This window comes from Typha latifolia, chromosome 3 (assembly GCF_019914945.1).
Source record: "Typha latifolia isolate L0001 chromosome 3, TyphaL0001v2, whole genome shotgun sequence".
Classification (NCBI taxonomy): domain Eukaryota; kingdom Viridiplantae; phylum Streptophyta; class Magnoliopsida; order Poales; family Typhaceae; genus Typha; species Typha latifolia.
In genome coordinates this window covers 14,096,473-14,113,554 of record NC_133088.1, presented here as the reverse complement: position 1 = coordinate 14,113,554, position 17,082 = coordinate 14,096,473, and the positions used below count along the sequence as shown (strand labels likewise).

The 17,082-nt window shown below is 35.5% G+C and overlaps 3 protein-coding genes across 6 annotated transcripts; 1 reads left to right on the top strand and 2 right to left on the bottom strand.

The window, feature by feature from the left end:
* Positions 1–2,582: 2,582 nt before the first annotated feature.
* On the bottom strand, positions 2,583–3,379 carry LOC140784894 (small ribosomal subunit protein eS17-like). Its single transcript, XM_073132499.1, has one exon. The coding sequence runs from the start codon at positions 3,243–3,245 to the stop codon at positions 2,823–2,825; it is 423 nt and encodes a 140-aa protein (XP_072988600.1). The 5' UTR covers positions 3,246–3,379; the 3' UTR covers positions 2,583–2,822.
* A 2,408-nt stretch (positions 3,380–5,787) lies between these two features.
* Positions 5,788–9,435, top strand: LOC140785366 (uncharacterized). Of its 4 annotated transcripts, none has more exons than XM_073133240.1 (6): positions 5,788–6,655; positions 7,025–7,159; positions 7,242–7,284; positions 7,698–7,760; positions 7,944–8,058; positions 8,995–9,435. In XM_073133240.1, exons 1-6 carry the CDS (start codon positions 6,369–6,371, stop codon positions 9,120–9,122), a joined length of 771 nt encoding a protein of 256 aa, XP_072989341.1. In that variant the 5' UTR covers positions 5,788–6,368; the 3' UTR covers positions 9,123–9,435. The 4 variants fall into 4 exon arrangements, 3 of the variants coding, with proteins under 3 accessions (XP_072989341.1, XP_072989342.1, XP_072989344.1); XR_012108429.1 differs by having other exon boundaries at positions 5,949–6,655; positions 7,025–7,080; XM_073133241.1 differs by lacking the exon at positions 7,944–8,058 and having other exon boundaries at positions 5,856–6,655.
* An 846-nt stretch (positions 9,436–10,281) lies between these two features.
* Positions 10,282–16,517, bottom strand: LOC140783486 (uncharacterized). Its single transcript, XM_073130382.1, has 4 exons — positions 13,619–16,517; positions 12,446–12,572; positions 11,792–11,893; positions 10,282–10,671 (listed from the first exon to the last, which is right to left on the bottom strand). The coding sequence occupies exons 1-4, from the start codon at positions 16,189–16,191 to the stop codon at positions 10,615–10,617; spliced, it is 2,859 nt and encodes a 952-aa protein (XP_072986483.1). The 5' UTR covers positions 16,192–16,517; the 3' UTR covers positions 10,282–10,614.
* Between the last annotated feature and the right edge of the window lie 565 nt (positions 16,518–17,082).

The following is a 17,082-nucleotide window of genomic DNA, read 5'->3' as shown; positions in this document are numbered from 1 at the left end:
ACAAAAACACCATCTATTCGTGGTCCAAAGTTTGGATTTATTATCTTATCGAGCAGAATAATTAGTCTCCTCCTATATTTTACTAACTTTATAAAAAAAATACGGAAAGATATGTAGCCTTATTTTGACAGGAATAAAGCAACGCCATTTATCAGGAAATGAGTAGCATCTTCATCTTCCAACCAAATATTTTATTTAAATGTCTACTTGATAAGTTAATATCAAGCTCTAGGAAATCCATAGATAGTTTAGCTCAAATGATAACGACAGTAAAACAAAAACTATGGAGCAGCACCTTCAATAGTTGGAATCGAGTAAGGAAGCATTTTAGAGGATAAATATCGTAAGGAAGATCATAGTTCTCGCTCTTTCAAACATATGACTTCGACCCAAATTGTTACTGTTATAAATTATTACTCATTCGCATGGCTTAGTTAGTACATTTAAATAGATCCAATTTTAAGAAGAAAACTTACAATAGCATGCATTCAAATTGTTGTGCAGTAACAGAAACCTCCCACTGGAAGAACATTAGACCCACACATTGTGCACGAAATCAAAGACACCTGGGCCAGCCATTTGAAACTATAGTAGGATGCACATCACGAACAATTTCGAGTCAAAACATTCTATTTCGTGATGCCAAAAGCTTGAACTATAACATCATTCTCCTTTGTTAAGACAAACAAACAAAATCTTAAGCATCTCGGATATGGGAAAAATTCGCATGTAGCAAACACAATGTACGTGCCCAAGAGATATAAAAACAGAACCATTTCATTCAACTTAGGTTCCGTATGATGTCCAAGAATGAACATAAGAGCAATGCAAACAGTCAAGTGGCAAACAAACCGTTTCTATGAATCAAAGTTGCACCAGAAAGGTGCACACTGCAAACGTTTTACAGGTTCTTATTTTAATGAGGAAAACTGAATTTTTAATCCCAAGCAACACTTCCAGAGAGAGGTACATCGGATCATTTCATAGGAAGAGCCAAGAAGATGCCACCAGATATAACAAATTCTAGGTTCAAAAAGTTGGAAGGCACTGATGGCCTACAAACATTTGTCAAAGAAATAAAATTACGAGTCAAGCACCAAATAGCATGCAGCTTATAATTATGGAGAATGCTCAGTGGGGAAGCAGAGTTAAGCAAAAGAACAAAGGACATTAAATCTCTAGGAAAATCAAGGTACTCATTGTTATTTAAAAATAACTAGGCAAATGTTGTTCCAAGAAACAAAACCTGAGGAACTTTACGAAGCCCCAGTTATTTAATAGGAGGAGCAAGAGAATGTCATTCCGACCCACAACACATGAAAAGTAATCAATTAATAATAAGACTAAAGGGCCAAGATTCTGCATCCATAAGGTTTCTCAATTAGCAGGTAGTTAAAAGCACAGGCAAATGAAGAGAAAACAGGACGATATAACATTATAACCTAAGAGAATCAGAAAGCTTAACAACAATAAGTAAAGCTTGAAGCATGCAAAAATTAGAACTGTAGAACATCAAAGTTTCAGTTTCAGTTGATTTCAGGGATGACCCCTAGAAAAAATGAATATTTTAGACCAAAATACAATAGTTTTAGCCTATTGTGTTCCAATAAAAACCAAAATTAGAATAATTTCGGACTTAACCAATACGTTTCAGCTTTAGTTTTCATTAAATTTTGGCCATTACAATTCCATCTCTTGTGAAACTTCAAACCATACTTCGGAGGTAGTAGAAAAGAAAGAAGAACATACCCTAAAGTTATCATGCACCAAAAGAGACGCTAAAGTAACAGGAACTTATTGTGACAATGCACAAGGCAGAAAGAAGGATCCAAATTCCCCCTTAATCATGGATCTTAAACCCAATGGCAAAGAAAAAAAAACATAACTAAGACAACCATCATCACTCTATGGAGAATTGAACCTCAGGGCATTGTAGACACTAGACACTGCACTACATGTGGCACATGAAGTACCTCATTGTGTAAACGAGAGCATAGGTATGAGAAGGGGAAGGGGTCAAATTAGCTAGCTTAGCTACTGTTGGATTTAAGGTAGTACAAAATTATAGAAATAATCCTTATTTTTCACATTGTGAACACCAACAAGTGTTCACCTCAATCACATAGTAAGCTAATTAAAAGATTGAAATGCTCCGTGCTAATAAAAAAGGTTACAACTCAGATGACAATTCTCAGTCATGAGGATTTTATCATACAATTATCCACAACTCTTAAATGCACCTTAAATTAATATAACATTTCTTTCTTTTATTGTTCAGTTGCACATAGATATCATTCCTGATAAATATTTCAAGGTATAAGATATGCCCAAAGAATGCAAACAACAATTCCAAATAATCAGAAGAAAACAACAAATTCTACATAATATAAGATATTAAACAAAATTACACCACATAAGGAACAATAAATCACTTCAAATGAGCATCAACATGTAAATAGAAAACGAAATTAAACAGCCAAAATTAACAAAAAAGAATTATAACGAACAATAGCAACCGCATGATCTAACTAAAGGTAAACACAGAAAAACACAAACAAAAGCAAATAAAAAAAAGTACCAAATTAAAGAGATTAAATAGTTAACGTAATTAAACCATAGAATTGCAATCCACATATCGTAACCAAAGATCTAACAGATCTTTTGCGGCCAACAGAATTAAAGTTCTTCATCTGAAATTCTAAATAGAAGTACGCAGCATGCCAACATGAAGAAACAAACGCCAAGTTCAAAACTTTTTCCAAAACGATAACATCTAATCGAACAACTAAACCAAAAGCGGAACCAAATCACCAATGGGCCACTCACAGCCTCCTTCCCCCGAAGTTCCCACGTCCAGCGTACACCGGCGCAGCGGGGACCTCAGCCTGCTTCTCCACGCCAGGGAGATCCGCCATCCCAAGAGTCGCAAGCATATCAAGCGTCTCCTTATCCACCTCAATGTGGTCAACCTTGAGAGCAGACTCATCTGGCACGAAGTCCATGCGCCGCTCACGCTCCTCCTCCTGGAGCTTGAGCGAGATGCCCCGCACGGGCCCGCGCTGGATCCGGCGCATGAGATGGGTGGAGAACCCGGCGATCTTGTTCCGGAGCCGCTTCGAGGGTATGATGGCGACCTCCTCGAGGATCTTCTTATTGGTGTGGAAGTCGAGGGTCATGCGCGAGTAGTAGCGCTCGATCACCTGGCGCGAGGATTTCTTCACGGTCTTCGTGCGGACGCGACCCATGGCTGATGATAATGAGGAGGAGGAGGCTAGGGTTTTGGTAGTGAAAGAGGAGGAGAGAGGTAGCTAGGATTAGGGTTCGGGGTGGGAGGCGAGAGGAAGAGAGGATATAAGGACGGGAGAAGAGGGTGCGTTAGGGTTTCGTGCTAGTTTTATATACTAAACATCTAAGTGATCTCGGCCGCCCATGGACGGCAGCCCTGCTCAATCTAACGAATGCGATTAATTTGGTGATCGAGTGTGCGTGTACGGTGGTGATGGATCGGATCGGGCCCAAATAGCTGCGTATGAACCCAAACCCTAAAAGGGCCATCCTTATGGCCCAGGTTTGCTTCCTTGTGCCATTGTGCGGCATTAGGAGAAGCAGATGGTTTATTAGTGAGCCAAATTATAGATTAAGACTAAGAGAATAAAACACCCAATTGTTCTGATAATTTAAGTTTTGACTTAATTAAATATTTAATTTGGTATCAAAGCTAGATCCTTTTTAGAAGTTATGAGTTCAATAAAACACATTTATTCTCTAATCACTAGTATTGGAGGTATGGTAGATTGCACAGGACGTGCAGTATTAGGAGCCAACAGATTATCTAGCACAAATAACTTTATATATACTATAATAATTTTTCAGGGAAATTATTTTTTTTTTCTCTTGTGATTTGACTCAATTTTATAAAAATATCGTTCTTCTTTTAAATTAAACACTTAACTCTCATATGGTTATAATTAAAATATCACTATTAATTTTTTTTTTTTGGTTAAATTTGATCAAATTAGATGTAGAATTTGAAATTTCTCATTGGAGACAATATTTGAAGAGTTAGATAAGATTTTCAATAATTTTTGAATAATACCGATCGAATTTTAAATAATAAAAGATATAATAGATACGCCGAATATAAATATTTTTGTACTATCTTTGTCATCTCAAATATTTAGTAATATTATTTTAGATGCCTTAGAAGTCTATAGGATTTTTAAATTCGTCTTCTAATATGATCAAATATAATAAAAAACTTCATAATTATACTTTAATCAAAATTATACATGAGTTAAGTGCTTAAGTTAAAAGTACACGATAATTTTATAAAATTAAGCCAAGCCACAATGGGCAGAGGGTAATTAACTCTAGACTTTCACAAAATTGAAGAAAGAAAGATGCAATAATCTTCCCCTGTTATGTAACAGTAGAAGCCATCTTGATCTCTCGTGGACCAATGACTTCTCGATCAGACAGACTTGGAATGTGATGGGCCAACCTCCAAGTTCTTAAATATAAGATTGGGACTAGAGAAGACTTTATCAACAATTATTGTATAATATTTTAAGAGGAGTGAAATAATCTTTAATTTCAACCGTGAAATTACTAAAATAGTTATGACTAAAATGAGACGGTTAAAATTTTAATAAACCAATGTTGTTGAGATTCGAATATAAGAATACTCATATGATATAAAGCTCTTTAACCATCTAAGCAAGATCTCATTGGGTTTGGTCAGAATTACTATTGATCTCAAGTTGTAAACATAGCTTGGTGCCCCCTAACTAGTAAGTATAACTTGAAATTTAATCTCATCTTTTAGTTTGTTATGTTTGTCTTCCATATATTCCATTTCAACTCAATATATGACATCTAATCAATCTAAGTTTTCGTTTATCCAGGTGGGACCTAACGTAGGCACATCGTTATCATGCTTGTTAAACAACTCTCTTACCAAAACCTCCGGTCTTCTTTATATTAGGAAAATGTCACATCCATCAACCAAATATTTTGATTAAAAATAGACTAATTTCTATTACAGCAAGGTTGGATGTTTTGTTTAGGAATAATACTATATACAAATTCCCACAATTGCCGGTGATCCCAACTCTTAGACAAACTAATAGAGATATGAACTCTTAAATAAAAATAAATGGTCTAAACTAGGATTTTTGGTGAGAAAAAAAGGATTCAAATTATTGGTATCTTTATTATTAATTTTTAGAGATAAGGGACCCTAATATATCGAGCATATTACACAAAAGGCGATGCCTGAAAATTAACCGTCTTTATACTACACATTTGAAGCATTTGATGCATTGTTTGGCATTGAATGATTCACACATATTAGTTTATACGCATCTTGAATCTAAAGTTTTTTTTATATATAAATTATGAACTCGTAGACTAATGTAAAATAAAATAGTTAGATTATAAATTGTGTGTATATAATACTTCCATGAAAAATTAACTATCTTTGTCATCATGAGCTAATAGAATTCAACTATTAAGCTACAATGGTGATCAAATAGAGCCTTTAAGAAATCACTGGCATAGTTAGCAATGAGTATTTCAATGGGGAAAAAGAAAAGGAAATAGATAATGAGAAATATGTCGGCAAATAACTTTGAGTGGAATCCATCTAGATCTAATTATAAGAAACTTATGAGGTGAAGAAATAATGATTCCTATATTATATGATCTTAGACAAAAGAGAGAAACTCAATTATGTACATTATTGCCCTCGATCATCTACTAAGAATCGAAATATTATTGGCATTATTCATATTGGAAATTTTTTGCTGGTACTTGTAGGTGTAGCAATAAAAGAAAGCAGGTGAACTGAAACCAGAATCTCCTGCCATTTTGATTACCAATGCGTCAACGACTAGATAATCAAACCTTATCCCACCCAATTATTACCAATTTTTATTCCTCTTCCCTTTATCCACATCTCCAAAATTTCCAATTTTTGTTTATGAAAAAAGGATTGCGTAAATGAATACGGAAATAGAAAGAGAAAGAAAGAAGAAGATGGATAGAATAAAGAGCGCTGTGGTCTCTTCCTCATTGCCCACGCCTCCGTAATTTTAGCATCGAAGTGCATTCCCTGCTCTACATGTAAAGGGTTTCCTTCTCTTGATCAAAAGTTGATACTTTGCTCCTAAAGTTTCGATCTTGGCATCGTTTGAGGTCGTTTTGGGAGTCTTCTCTTGATTCTGGACTCTAAATCCAGGAACCGAGCTAATTAATGCATTTGAGGTCTCTTTCTCAAGGGGTGTTGGTTCATGAAGGTGTTCGAAGGAATATTTCAGAGAAGAGTTGTTCTGACATAGTGCAATTTTGTGGGTGATTTGCTGGAATAAATGCCGAATGATGATGGCGGCGGGTTTCCGAAGAAGGAAGGGGAAGAAGGATCTGAACCCAATTCGGATTTGGGCTCTAGTCGTTGTCCCAAGATTGCATTTGATCCTCTCCATTTAAACCAGAAGGGTTGCGGCGATCGGGCCTTGACGCCGCTGCCCACGATCAGCATCGTGATCTCCCAACCGGAGGAGGTTGCGGACGCCAAAGCTGATGAGAAGGTTGGTGCAGTGGCAGCTCCAAAGAAGATATGCTCGTCGAGGAGCGAAAGTTTCGATGAGCAATGCAGGTAACATGGAAATTTAGTTTCTGATATTTTTTTATCTTGGCTAGTAGCATATTTTAGCTACCGGATCTGATAGATATTATAATTGAAGAAGGGATTTTTAGGCCCTTATCTGTGACAGTAATAGGTTCTTATAAAGGTTGGCTGACAGTAACTACTTCCTTTGTCATGGTCTAACGTTATTAAAACTAGAATATCATGATGATCGGAGAACTCTGTATTGTTTTCTAGTCACGGTAGGAAAATGCTTATCTGGGTTTATTTTTCCTTGTGGAGTACACTTATATTTGCTGGTTATTTATATGATTCCTTTCGTATGTGAAAAGCTTTTTTCGTTCTTTTTTATGTTTTGATTGCTTGGAAACTTGACAGGGTTTGTCAACAGCAATCAGAAGAACCTCTGGTTGATCTTGGCTGCAGATGCCGAGGTGAGCTAGCAAAAGTGCATCGCTCATGTATAGATATTTGGTTTCGTACTAGAGGTTCAAATAAGTGTGAAATATGCCTGTAAGTCTTCTATATAGAAAACTCGTCAGCATTAACTTTAGCTGATAACATAAATTTCTAAATTTGATTCTTTCGTATACAGGCAGGTGGCTGCTAATATTTCTTTGCCAGAGCCCCAGCCAAGTGTAAGTATATCCAATTTATACCTCTATATAGGCACATAGAAATGTGCTTGTTTGTGTGCCATGTGTGCTTGCTGCAGAAAGTGATACAATAACTTCCTATGTCTTCGTTTTTATCATTAGAGACTGTGATATCAGAATTCAGTACATATATTATATCCATTATGTTTATACCTTTTAAATATGATTTCCTATGCGTATTTCTAATTTATGATTATAGGAGGCCCATTATACATTTACTTTGTCAGTCTACTTTACCTAGTTGTGCAAAGCCTATTTATATAGGATGGACTTCTAAATTAGTGCAAGTCTTCTTCTGTTGTCTTTAAATCACTGGATCCACATTGAATTATAGCTAACCTATCTTCTAGTAATGAGTTTTTCGTTCTCTTTTAACTGATTTTTTTAATCAACAGACAAATTATTGGGTTTGGAGGGTTGATTCAGCCTATCGAGGGGGACGAGGAGAACGTGGAAGGGTATTTACTACTATAACTGAGCCCCAAAGAATATTTATTTTATCATTAAATCTGCTGCAAGAGTAGTTCTAGTCCATACTTCATAGTATTATTTTCTGTCACTACTCTCATTGCCAGTGACCTGGTGCACATCCTTTGGGTCCTTACATGTCATCTTTTCTCTTTTTTCTTATGTGATGACAGGGATGCTTTAGCCCTCTCTGGGTTGCATTTGCAATCCTAGTAGGCGGACTCTTGTTGGATGTGCTAATTTCTGTTTCTCTTGGTGTTTCCGCATTGCCTGTGAACATCATAATTGGTATAATTTCTCTATGTTTGGGCTTAGTACATGTGAATTATTTGTTGTCGCAATTTTTGGAAAACTAGTGTTTTCTTGGCACTCTGGATGAAACGTGAAAGAACATGAAAAATTCAGGTTGATTTGTAGATTCCTGTTAGAAATAGTAAAAGATCACATTCTAGATCTTATGTACATTATTCACAAAAATAAGAATACATGCCAGTAGGTGACAATATGTACTCTGCAGTATAATCAACTTCATGTAATACCTAAAATCTTTCAAGGAGAAAATCTTGGCACTGAATGTAAAGAATACTTCGGCGTAAGTAGGGTCATGACCAATGCTTTTGCATTGTAGGTCAGATACATAAAGGAATCTTGGACAGATTTAAAGATGGTGGTGCACCTAGTATTGGCAAATAAGTTTACCACAACCTGGAGGGTTGATGTTCATCTTGATTTGGAAAATGCATATTCCAAGTTTTTGAAGCTGGAACAGTTTATAGATTTATTCTAAAAACTATAATGCAATATGGTTAGTCTTTAAACATACTACATGGTGTTTCCTTTCTCTTTTGCGGGTTTCTTCACAACCATATAAAACTTTCCTGAACATTGTGTTTGTTGGCTTTGATTTTGATAACCTGTTTCCGCAATTCATTGCAACATCGCTTGTGTTGGTTATCTAATTTTATTTGTTTCTCCTTATCTACAATGAGTCTTATGAAAGATATGAATCAGTTGTGCATGTACTTCTCTAGGAACCCATGACAAGATAGAAAAAGGAAGAATCATTTAGTATAACAGATCAAATTCACTAGTCTTGATACAAACAACTTTCTGAAGCCAGCGAAAGAATTAATTTTCTTTCTAACTGATTGACTGACTTCTGTTTTGATCTATGAATAGTTATAACTTGGATTTGTTGACTTACTAAGCCAGCTAATGGTGTAGGTGTTCTCATTGTGCTGGGCTTGGGCACTGCTCTTCGGCTCGCATTGGAATGCTGTCACGAATGGGGTTCAAGAAGTGTACACAGAGTAGACATGCGCGTAAATTCTGGATATCATTCTTCTGTGTAGCTAGCTTTGTGTATATTTAAGAAAGTTTCTGTCTCCACAAATGAGTTTAAATGCCAAGTAGATGCTGGTTTACCATCAAATTGTCGCATATATCGCTATCCAGTTCCTGCTTGAACATTAATTATGGTACATAGCAACAGTACTTGGTCACAGTTTCTTCCTGCCTATATAGTAATGGCAGTCCTAGCAAATGCATGATGCATTCTTAATCTAGGCACATTAGCGTGGTCCCTGTCCTTGTCTTTATGAGTGAACATTATCTTTTTCATAGTCTTATATGAGAAAAGGAGCAAGAACAAGCAGGTTTTTGCAATTTAATTGTATTTAAAACTTTAATTTAAACTGAGTGTATATTATTTTTTTTATAGTTAATGCATATTTTGTTATAATAAAGTGCACACAGCTCATGTATGCAATGTGATCCACACTAAAATCTATCATTACAAATTAAATATAATTAAATTATAAAAGCCTTGGAAAACAAGAATAGGCTCATTTGTTTTCATTTTATCTTCTAGTCATCAAGAATGCCTGGAACTGGCAACAAGATGAGCTAATGATTCTCTTTTCACAGCTTCCAAACCCACTAAAAATTTCTTCCAACTGTTATCATTGTTTTGACTAAGAATTGTCAGAATGGGATCAAGATTTGAACATTTAAATGCTGCAAGAAAGGAATGCTTCGCTTCTGTTCTTCTCAAATGTGTATGGAGCTTTGCAGCTTCCTAATGGAGTAGTGATGGAATAAGTCGTGTTCTTCCCAATAAGAGGACCTGTGTATGCATTACAAGACCTTCTGATGTTTGAAATCTTTCTTTGGGAGTTCACACATACAACGAGCAGTGACTCAAACTTATCTCCCAAGCTATTGTTTTTACCCATCGTTTCATCAGTAAGAAGGGCCTTAATCTCAGATATCTTCAGCTTTATTTCCTTCAATTCTTCTTGTTCATGAGAAGGTGGACAGGAATATGCTAACAGAGCAAGAAGTCATGAAATTCACAGTGGTTGTCTTCTGTGTCCACAGTATGCAACAATTAAAAAGAAAAAAAAAACTGCTTTGAAAAAAGAAAATAACCTAAAAATTTGCTGCTATAACAAATACTAAAAGATATTAGTACTGCAGCAGCAACAGGACCTTTTTACATGTTCTCAATCATAAGCAAAAAAAATTTCTCGTGTCCAGAATTTTCTTTTCCTCCCAAAATTTTATTGCACAGGAGTGAGAAGCCAAAAATGTCATTGCAGTGAAGCTCTACAAAGTGCCAATTTGTGCAGCGGATAATAAAGCTCCATAGAAGTAATACATATGCCTCTTAAAGCTTCCTCAAACTTGGCTATGAAGTAAGTGGAATAAAAGAATTAAAGAAGAAGAAAAGAAATTAAACATAACAGAGGAACAGCAGAAGCTGTTAATGCTGCCTGGATGGAATTCCATCTGAACAAAATCAGGAAAGACTCCTGATTGTTTACGTTAGCATGGATAGAAATGTCATTTACGATGTTCCACATCTAATTCTTTCTTAAGCGAATCTAGAATCTCCATCATCTGAAAATATACAGATAAAAATCAGTAGTACACTGGTAAGATACCATATATCGAAGTAGACTTACTTTCGTAAGAATAAAAGAGGTAGAATTTCTTCAGACTAAAGAATGAAGAAAATATGAAGAATAGGAGATCAATCTTATATTTTCAGCAGCTTGTATCGGATATACTCCACAAACACACTGCTCAAACTCCCGGATGAGTGTGTGCTGAATACGTATAATCTTGCTTGCGTGGTTCATAATTCATATTACTTGCTGTAATTCTTCAAAGGCATATCTTTTATTAATTTTATAAGATGCATGATTACAGTCATATCTTCTAGCATCAAAGAAATTTAAGGAAACATCAATAAACTTGATATGGAAATAGAAATATAAAAAATTCAAAAGAAGAAAAGTATGTTCCATGATCACTCCTTGGTAATCCTTGAACAATGCAACAGCTACTAGACAGTTGCTTCTTTTAGGTATCCCAACGTGGAAAAGAGATAATAACACTATTCTTTTTTTTATTTTTTGATTGTTAAAAGGCGTTCAAAGTTCACAATGAATAGATTCATAAGCTTCTCTCTTTGTGTGGTTTCATGTGGTAGTCAGTAGAACAGGGGCCACAAGTCTTTCTTTTGATCACGTGCTCTTCATGATTACAAAACCTAATGGTGGCTTCTATCAACAGTGTTGATTTTTTACAACCCAAATGTTTTCCTCTAATGCAAAAAGCTCCTGTGTTTTAAAGACAACTTTGTAGCAAATAGTGTGCCACCTATTCTGGCATGATAAGTCAATACTAAATACCCATATGAAAGCTTGATAAATTTCATACTTTTCTCTCCTATTCCATTTTTTCCAAGAAAGGGCCAAGCAAATACTCTTCTATTATATGTAAGGGAGGAATATTTGGAATCTTCATTGCAAACCAGTAGCTGAAGTTCCTTAAAGGATTTGCAATCCGTATGTGTCATCTTGTGCTATAATCTCCACGAGCATGTAATGAAAGAAAGTCCTAGAAAGGAAGTTTACAAGCAAGTAGGAGATAGGGTTATGGTTGACCTACTTCTGAAAGTGATGGACAAATGCAGTGAAAATTAATTTTCTTACTGCCAAAGAAGTTGTATTACCCCAAAATAACGCTGCAAAACTGGTGAATAATGATCCAGTGCTACGTATGTCTTCTTGATAAGGCCAAGAAGAATATCCACTTGATCCCCGAGCAAATCAACCTAAGATCAGGAATGTTGTAGTAAACATTAATGAAGTTTTTCATATTCATATGCAAGTGAAATATAAGCAAGAAAAGTTCAGCAACACATAAGAATCTTAGTAATGTTTCTTTCTATGTCATCAATATACTATGATTATAGTCAGATATAGGAACATTATAGCAAAGCATGCAAGTTGAGGCAGCTTAATTGAGCATATGCAAACCTTGCAAAAGACATAAAACTTTAGGATGTACTATAGACGTTCATGAGACTTGTTGAAATTGAAATAATTTAAGGACTGGAAATGCATGTAGAATTTTGCTAAACTGGAAATCACTGCATGAAATGGCTTTATTCAGACAGAATATGCACTTTTATGCACAAGGAGACACCTGTCTACTTTTTGTTAGATTATTACTCGACTGTTAGCCTATTACATTGATAAGAAAGATCTTTGTCATGTTAATCTGTGAAATCACAACTATTTTCAGATTATGAAATAAAAAGCGTCCAATCCCATCCTCAACTGAATCGTATTCATGCTTGTTTCAAGTATAACATCTTTCTAACCTCCGCTTCAGCTGTTTGGAGATCATAACATCTCCTCATGAAAGCCTTACTGTAGAGTACTTCCTTTCTTTTAATCAAATTTACTTGCTCAACAAGTGGACCCAATTGCTGTTTCAGATCATCCAACCTGTAAAAGGATCTTTCAAAAATCAATACAAAATCAATATTTTAACATAAATTTAGGATTAGGTTACTTTGATTAGAAAAAGAATAAAAAATAAAATAAACATACAAGAAGCTTCAGAAGTCCTTTATGTACAAAATTCATCTTTAATTAGCACTTAAAGATAATCTTGAGCTTATCAACTTCAGCCTCATGAACCTAGCATAATCCGACTGTGACTGATTACCTTATCTCTGTAATCAGGTCAAATCAGCTATGTAAAGCTTTTCTCTAATATTGGAGTAAGAATTCTATAATGCTGTACTTAATGCATCTTCATTAAAGGGTACATATATCATATATATTATAAACATGTAGAGATCTGGTATGAAAGAATCCATGTAAAACCGATTGTTACTACCGGATAGATAACCACTTTCATTCTGATTGAAGAGTTATTCACCCATGAATGTTGTATTACTACTGATGACTTGGGATGGGATCACCCAAAACAACCTTTATTCTAATGATAATTAAGTAATAAACTAAGCTTACAACACCAAAATTGAGAAAATGTAAATGATCACTCACGTAAATTTCATTAATCTACATGAGTAGCAAGCTAACATGCATCACCAAAATATCAGCTCAACCAACTCACTGTAACTTCTGGTCTACTTCATTTCGTCCTACGCATACTCAGATTCCCGAAGCAGATATGGCCACATGAGAATAACAATATCAAGACACAATTAAATTTTCCTCATGCCTCAATATGCAAGCTGTTATCTCATAATTATCAAAAAGCTTTTCAATCATCTCTTTTGGGATATAATAAACTCCAAGAAATATACAACCTCCAGAGTTACTCTGTATGTAGATGATGAAGTATAGCCAAATAAGCTATAAGATCCTCTGGAAAAGAAGTTTCAGCAACATGCATGCGGTTGCAATTTAGAGAACTGATACACTAATGAAAAATTAACTTTTTTTTAGCTGATAATGTTTCCTATAGTAATTGAAATCTACTTTCTTTGGTGTTGCAGGTAATAGTTTGAAAGAAAAATAACCTTGAGATATTTGTTCTTATTCTCTCACAAGACATAAACTCAAAACTCATCAATGCTTGTGAAAATTGAGTAAAAGGCATAAGTACATGTTGCTGCTCATTCCAATTCCGATCTTGAAATCCTATGGTGGAGGGCAGGGATGGTTTTTCATCATGTGCCAGATATTTCTGCTCATTCCAATTCCAGTGTGGAGATCCCATGGTCAAGGGTGGGGACAGTTTTCCATCATGTGCCACATCAATAACTGAAGTTACCTGATCACATGTCACATTCATATTGTCAACTGCTACTCCTAGACTTGATGCCAGTTCTTTTAGCTGCATCTTACTATTAACTATCTGCTGCAAAGCTTTCCCAAACTTCTCACTGACCGAGTTGAAAGCATCATCTTTCTCAACCAACATTTCAACAGTTTGTATATTGCATTCATTACTTTCTCCAGATTTAAACTCATCAAAGCTAGTATAAAATTGAGGTTTCATCAACCCTGAATCACAATTAAAATCTAAGCCCTCGCCTGAAACAAAATCATTTGATAGCGAGTTCACTTCGTGTTCCTGCTCAATTGGTTCCATGATCTCAAAACGTTGTACGAAATTGTTATTGAAAGGTACATGTTTATCTTGGCATTTTATTGTAGTCATATAATGCATGCCTATTATGTCTTTGGTTATTCCACCGAAAACAATGCAATCAATCTCATCCTTGAGAAGTCTCTCAATATCCGAAGTTTCTCTAATGCCACTCCACTCATTTATAATTGTGCAGATGACAACCCTAAATGTATCCTCCATGATAAGGGTTTTTATGTAAAAATCAAAGGATTCGATGCTCTCTCTCCTGATTAAACCTTTGAAGAGTATTTTGTACGTATCTTCCAATAGCCCAGATTGAAATTCCAATTCACTTTTATATTCTATTAGCTTTCTTATCTCCTCACAGGGCTCTGCACCGGTTAAATAGCAACATGACCTGTTATTTGAATGTTCAGGACTTTCTCTCAGTGATTGTGAGTTACTTTCTTTCTCCACGGATCCAAATCCTGTTGGTTTATGGTGAAAGTTATTCATATTTCTCTCATAGCCTAGTAAGTTATCGCCAGGAGAAGCTACAACCAATTTGACCTTCTGTCCTTTAATAGTGTCCAATCTTCTAATGGCAACAGTAACTGCTTCTTTAACGGCATCAAAGTTTTTATTATATCTTAGGGACGAGTCTCCTTTTTCTCTAGATAGCACCCTTTTCAGCCCATTAATTTCTTGGGTTTTCGTCTGTATGATGGACTGGTTTCTTGTCAAATCAGTAACAAGATGTCCAGATGGAGTTTCTTTAGATATGCCTCCTATATTTCCTGAACTTTTGAAATGAGAAGTAGTGCTGAACTCTTGACTATCTACTGCACCACTAGCATCATTATCACACCTTAGAGTTTCACCAGATCTATGGAGCTTACCTTCTAATGTTCCAGTGTCACATTTACTTCTTCCCCCCAATTGTGCTCTTGATGACAAATTATGATGGATGTTCAACTCCATGTCATCATCTAACTCTGGCTGCATATATATGTGAGAAGTCAACAATTCTAAATCATCTTGCAAGGTTTTAATGGCATCCATGAGAGCTGACCAGTCCATGTCTGACTGGATTGGAAGAGAAACAAAAGGAGACCCAGATTTCACGTTGCAATTGCACTTAACTTCTGTAAGAATGTTTTTAAGAATAATAATAGACATCTCTTTCTCAGTATTAGAAACCCACTGATGCTCATCCAGAGCTGTCTTGAACAATTCAATAGAATTAATCATCATTTCAAAAGAAGAGTCAATGCTTTCTTTAAGAATGCCAGCATCCATAATCACCTCCTCAAATTCCATCAACAACTGTGCCATATTGTAAAGGTCATTTACTGTCTTCATTCCATCAGTATCATCAATCCAGTGGTCTACCCTCTCTATGTTCGATGAGCTTCCCCCTAACTTCTGCATCACAGTTGTCAGAATTTGTCGCCCATTCTCCAACTTGCCACTAATTTTATAAATCTGATTGTCAACCAAACATTTCCATTCATTGAACATATGCCCTCCAATTTTACTGCATTGAACAGGCTCACTTGCTCTCTCACCCTTCACTCTTTCAGAGCCAAGTGCAGTTAGCAATGAGCTCATTTCTTCACCCTTCACTTCCAATGCTACTCTAAGCTTTGATTCACTTTTTCTACTCCTTGTTAACTCCCTATCTTTCTCAGCAATTGCAATCTCAGTCTCCTCAAGCCTTCGGTGGATTCTATCCCGTGTCTCCAGGAGATCGGCAAGCAGCTGTTCACGGTCATGGGTACTTTCGACTAAGTTGTTGTCCATCTCTTCCTGCAAGAACTTAAGACACCACTCCAACTGCATGATTGCAAGCTCACAGAACCTCGACTTCTCATTCAAGCGTTCCAAGTCCCCTTCCTTTGACAAGCTTTTCTTGTATGCAGCCTCCATTGCAGAGTTCACAATTCCCATCATGATTGAGTCGGCAACCTTGCCCGACACCCTCAAACGACAATCAAGGCCATTAAAGAATGCATCCATTTCCTTTATTTTCTTCCAAGTCAAATGCAATAGATCTATGACATACAACCAAACAACGGCAAAATCTTGCTACCAACTAAACCGAAAAGTGGACCCAAACCAAAGATCTATACTATATGATAAGCAAACCAAATCAAAATCACGAAATTATTCCACACCAATCAAACAGTCTCTTTAACTTCTCTTGTAAGCATTTCTTCAAGCACTCTGACTACTTAATCATAAAAATAGGAAAGCATAATAAATCACGTAGCAGCTCTTATCAGAATTGAAGCAAAGCATTAACAATTAAGAAACTTCCAGTCGAATAACAGAATAAATTGGAGAAAAGAAATAATTTCGTTGCCTTGTAATATTTACATTTGTAATGCTAGGGGAAACGGATGGACCTGGTCTTTGGGGATCACATCGTCCACAAATTTGATGGAAGCTTCCCATCTTTTGCTGATGGAACTCAGATTTGAGTTTACTGGCCTTATGACTTAGATCGGTTATGATAACATAAATATTTACTTTATAAATAGGGTAAATTACAAATTGCTACTGTTTTTAAACTAACGCGAAATAGTTAACTTATTCATCCAGACTTAAAAGAAAGTCTTCGATCCTATCTAAGATTATAATCCTTAAATCTTAATTGTTACCTAACTATTATAATATACCTCCTTTAATAATATAATTATGAAATGAAAATTTTCAATCATTTTAAAATTTTTAGTAGAAAATTCATATTTAATATTATAGAGGTATTACAATAATTTATATATATTTTTTTAAATTTTGGATGAAAAGGTTATAGTCTAAACTATAGAGGGGTAATATAAATAAAACTTCAGAGGCAGTTTGATTTTAGGCAAAGGTAATTTGAAATTTATCTATTTTAAATAACTC